Raw genomic sequence first — 5,000 nt, forward strand, 5'->3', positions numbered from 1 at the left:
AATTTCTTAGTCTCTGTTACTTTAGTTTAGGTGTTTGAGTGTCATAAAATGAGATATAACATTTCAAAAAATAATGTCACAAAAAACTACATGATATTCATGACATCATGGTAATTTCTGCTTCTTAGTTGAAAAACTATTGTAAAATCAAATGTGTTTGGCCAATAAATAAAATAAAATAAAACTAATGTAATACTAATTCTAATTTGTTGATTATCCGTGATATCATGTCATGTCACGTCACAAGATACATGTACATACACATATGTACGTGTATGATTATTCATGAAAACCACAAGAATAGGGTGGGTGAATAACGCTCTCAGAGGATCAGCACTGCTCCATGCAGCAAGAAAACACCCCAGCACAAAGCGTTGCACACTCGTTATCTTCCCAGCATAAGCGGGAATAGGCAAAAATATGTCCTGTCGCGAATGGGTTAAATAAGAAGACAACATAGAAGAAAGCAATACCATATTCTACTCTGATGCATTTGTACTAAAATGGAACCATCTCTATTTGTGAGGACCTATTTTTCCTTTTTTCTCTTTTCTTAATCTTGCAATAATTCCTTATTACTAACCTGTTAAGTTTAGGTTAAAGAAGCATTTTTTTATATAATTTATGTAGTTCCTACCTATTGAAGTCTTGTGGTTATTTTTATAACAACAAACAAACACCAAAAGTAACAATGGTATATAAAATACTGATTGTGTACAAGTCAATGGGTTGCATACAAAATACACAACCCATAATTCATAATTCATTTTTTTTTTTTTTTTTATATATACAATAATACAAGTAATAAGCAAATAAATAAAAGCTAAAAAAAATACAGTTGTATAATAAAAAACTAATATAAAGCAATATATATATCAATAAAAGTCAATAATAATAACAATGGTAAATTCTGAGTTAAAAGTGCTTTGAAAACAAGAGAATCTCAATTGCTCTTTACAATGGCTGGCTTACAGATACATTATCAACTTATTTATAATTCCAGTTCCTTTGTAAGTTTGGCATAATACTTAAAACTATACATTGCTTCACATTATAAATTAACACTGGCAGACAAATAAGCTATATCATTCAGTAAAATATACATATCTAAATACAGGGTACTGAACCTTAAATCACAGCATCACAGAATAAGTATACATATTTTTTTCATTCGGAGATGCTCCAATAGACAAAGTAGTGAATGTGAAGCATTGTGGACATGTTAATGTGTTACTCCCTAGACAGTTCTAAAGTTTTTCTTCGTGCCTACCTACATGGAGGCTGGCACAGATGGACACAGACCGATGTGGAATACAAGAAAAAAAGGAAAGCTACAATTATCTTATGAAGTATTATACCTTCCAACTCATTTTAATACAATGTAACTAATTTCCAATCATTACAACCACATATATATCTTCTAAGACTACTTTCCTGCATTTGGTGCCATTGTGTGGTGCTGCAGATGCCATAGTTACTATCAGTACCTACTACCTCAGCTATAACTGTGTGCTTTGAATTAAAACAGCCAAATGCATCTGATTTCACATAACTATATCAGACTCATCATCAAAATCATTCCATTTCACACTCAAAATAGTCAAACACATTTTCTACCCCCACTCCTTGGCAAAAATAAAAATATCAATATTGAGAGACATAAAAGCAAGTAAGTCATGCAAGCCTGAGTGACTCATTTATCTAAAAATACATTAGCATGGAAGTCAATCAATAAAACCTGGTTATATATAAATTCATCACTTTACATTTATCATAATATATTTCATCAAAGGCAAAGGTACTTACAAAAGAATTCCTGAAAAATGGCAACTGATGTCATCTTGGAAGACAAATACATCATTTCTGGCTAATGTATAAACAAACAAAAATCTGTATGTTCTACTGATATCTGTATGTTCATATCCCATAAATAAATACAAATAAAAAAATACTATGGCATGACCCTTATTTACCTTGGAGATATTAAATGCACCTGTTCTATTTATAAAATTGATGATTGTACTCTAGTAATATCTATAGAAGCTATGATTCACATTTTGCAATATCATGTGTTGTATCTCTATAGTCGCAGCTCTTGGAAAGGCCAATGTGGAGGTAGAGAGGGCAACTCAGGTTGCTATGAAGATAATTACAAGCCAAAACTTCAGTCCATGGAAGGGAAAAGATGCAACTATATGGAGGGAACTAAAGCCTAGATAGGATTTCCTCCTCCAAACAAATCCCTAGTTTGATCAACTAGACCATCCTAAATCTCACAGCCAGCTACATAACCTTGAAGTTATTAACACAAGAGAGAGATACAGGCCCAAGTAATCAAATGGTACGCAGTCTCTATGCAATTCTACAATCTAGGAATACAGAGTTTCACACTTAGGAAGATCTTAACCAGTTGATGCTGGAGTGCATGCAGACATGCAATATCCACAATGGTTTTATTTTATCATTGTTTCTTTTACATACAGTCCTTAGTAATCAAGAGTCAATTATTAAGCATAACTGTCCTCAACTATTTGCCCAATTCCCAGAATTTTAAGGGAGGGGATTATTACTACTATTATTGTTAATGATGTTATTGCAAAAATGAAAACAATAACAATAACTTTACCAATGATACTAGAAGTAAAACCTTTTTCCCTAATAATTCAAGGCAGGATATACATGTGAGGCTTGGTAGGCCTTGATGACTAAGCACTTGCAAAGCCAACTTTGTATAACAAAAAATCTATAAAACCAAATTATAGTGGAAGGTGGATGTTCCCAGTGGATGTTAGCTGGGAACTCAGCCCACTTTTTCAGACATTATTCCTCTGTGTTTCCAAGAATGGTAGGTATGAGTGGGATCACACTGGTCAGGGCCACTATCCCTTACCCTTGTGTTAAATTTCTTGTCTCAAGTTCTCTAGGGATCCCCTAGTGGCTGTGCAATGTGCAGGCCAGGGAGAAAGACCTTAGAGCACTGGCAATGGCTGCATGACAAGAGTGTAAGACATCATATTAGGAGGAGACTTAATGCTCACTGTCCCTTCTTCTCGCCAACCCAGAGAGAAGATGTTACAGAATGTCGCATAGCTGAAGTCCTTAGAGTCTTGCTTTCCCTTAGTTCATCTTTCAACAGCAGAGTGCTTCAACCAACACATTTCACTTACAACATACACATATAAACATACATACATACATACATATATACATGCAAATGTAAATGTAAATGTAAATGTAAATGTAAATGTAAATGTAAATGTGTATATGTGTGCGTGCGTGCGAGTGCGCGTGCGCGTGCGAGTGCGAGTGCGAGTGCGAGTGCGAGTGCGAGTGTGCGTGTGCGTGTGCGTGTGCGTGTGCGTGTGCGTGTGCGTGTGCGTGTGCGTGTACATGTGTATGTGCATGTGCATGTGTGTGTGCGTGTCCGTGTATATATATGTCCACAATTACTGGTATATATACAAATGTAATATCATGACATAATCCTTCATCACATATCTTCAGGGATTCTCATGAAAATAACTGTCTTACAATATAAGAATATAGTAAAATGAAAGATATATTTTTAAACATTATTTCCTACAGCATTTACACACAGCATTTAATTGGAACATGCCTAATCTACTGAGATCTAGTGATATTCTGACATGAATATTCCTGATTTACTAGAGTAAAGATAATCATCACAAATTATAGAGCAAATTCATTTTACTAAATTATTCAAACACTCATACCAGAAGTAGTTGTACAAGATAACCATACTCTTTCAAAATAGCAACAAATGGACAATATTTTAAATAACCCTACAGAATAATCAAGTTTCTAAAGACTTTGATAATTAGATACAGTATAGAGGAACTGGCAAACACAAGCAGAAAAATAATATCTTTCTCTTCTCTTGACATACATTCTTTATAACGACATATCTGGTATAAGTTCACCTGATTAACAGGTGACTGAAATTATGGGAGACCTAAAGCTCTGAGTTAAATTGGCTAGTCACTAAAAATAGCAATATCATTTGTTCAAATCACCTTAAAAGCAACAATAAGAACAGTACAAATGGATATGAAATGAAGTCATTGATATTGACTTCTTCTTACTGCAGGCTATGTGAAGTTGAGAAGACATGTGAGGTAGAAAGAGCAATTTGAGTTTATCTGGAGTTATAAAATCTAATGATTTGGGTTCCATGGAGAATGCTTTAAATCAGCCTCCCTAGTCAATATTAATATTTCACTTTACTACAAGGAGCAACCAAAAACATTACTAATACAATCAGCGGCACAAAGTCAAGCAACATTAACCCATTAATGGTCACAATGTCAGGGTTTTCAAACGCATAGGCCTAACGCTTCGGGATCCTCGGCCGCACTAACTGCAAACCCGAGCACCGGCCTTGGCCAAATATCTTGTCACCGGCAAAAACCATGAAACGTGTCAGCACGTCACCCGGCACGAATGGGTTAACCAAACCACACTTTCAACACTTCTCCTCATCTAAGCTATCAGGTCCTTCACATTCACTCCCCAGCAACAAACGTGATTGTGACTGGTTGCAGATACACATTCCATATAATGAGTGATTAGTGTAAAAGTAATTCATATTATCATGTAAACAAGGAAGCCTTTTTTCACAAGATTAGATCATTTTCATACTGCATTTTTCCTTTTATTGAAATTAAAAGCTATTTATTCCTTCAGTTATAATGTTCTATCATACCAAAAGCTACTCAGTATACTTTGCTAATATACATAAATATACTCATCATATATCATATTATGTACTAATAAATTAATTATAAAACACTACATGACAAAATCAAATACATTTTACTAGACCAGTCACAAACAATAAAATATCCCTGATTATCTTTGGTATGTCTATAATAATAATTTCACTTACTCCATCAGAGACACCATAGGCAGTCATACGACGAGGCTACCAAGACACAGTGCCTGCATCTGCACAGTCTCAGCAAGAAGATGTGTTCATAAGA

At 34.5% G+C, this 5,000-nt stretch overlaps 1 protein-coding gene across 1 annotated transcript in view; it reads right to left on the reverse strand.

The window, feature by feature from the left end:
- Positions 1–5,000, reverse strand: part of LOC122266680 (uncharacterized) — a 17,847-nt gene that overhangs the window by 521 nt on the left and 12,326 nt on the right. The window contains exon 7 of the mRNA XM_043036502.2: positions 1–5,000. This exon is cut by the window's left edge and continues 521 nt beyond it; it is cut by the window's right edge and continues 79 nt beyond it. Coding sequence (XP_042892436.1) covers positions 4,976–5,000 — 25 coding nt within the window. The 3' untranslated portion in view covers positions 1–4,975.

This window comes from Penaeus japonicus, unplaced genomic scaffold (assembly GCF_977035675.1).
Source record: "Penaeus japonicus unplaced genomic scaffold, GWHDUDI00000001_assembly GWHDUDI00000003, whole genome shotgun sequence".
Taxonomy (NCBI): domain Eukaryota; kingdom Metazoa; phylum Arthropoda; class Malacostraca; order Decapoda; family Penaeidae; genus Penaeus; species Penaeus japonicus.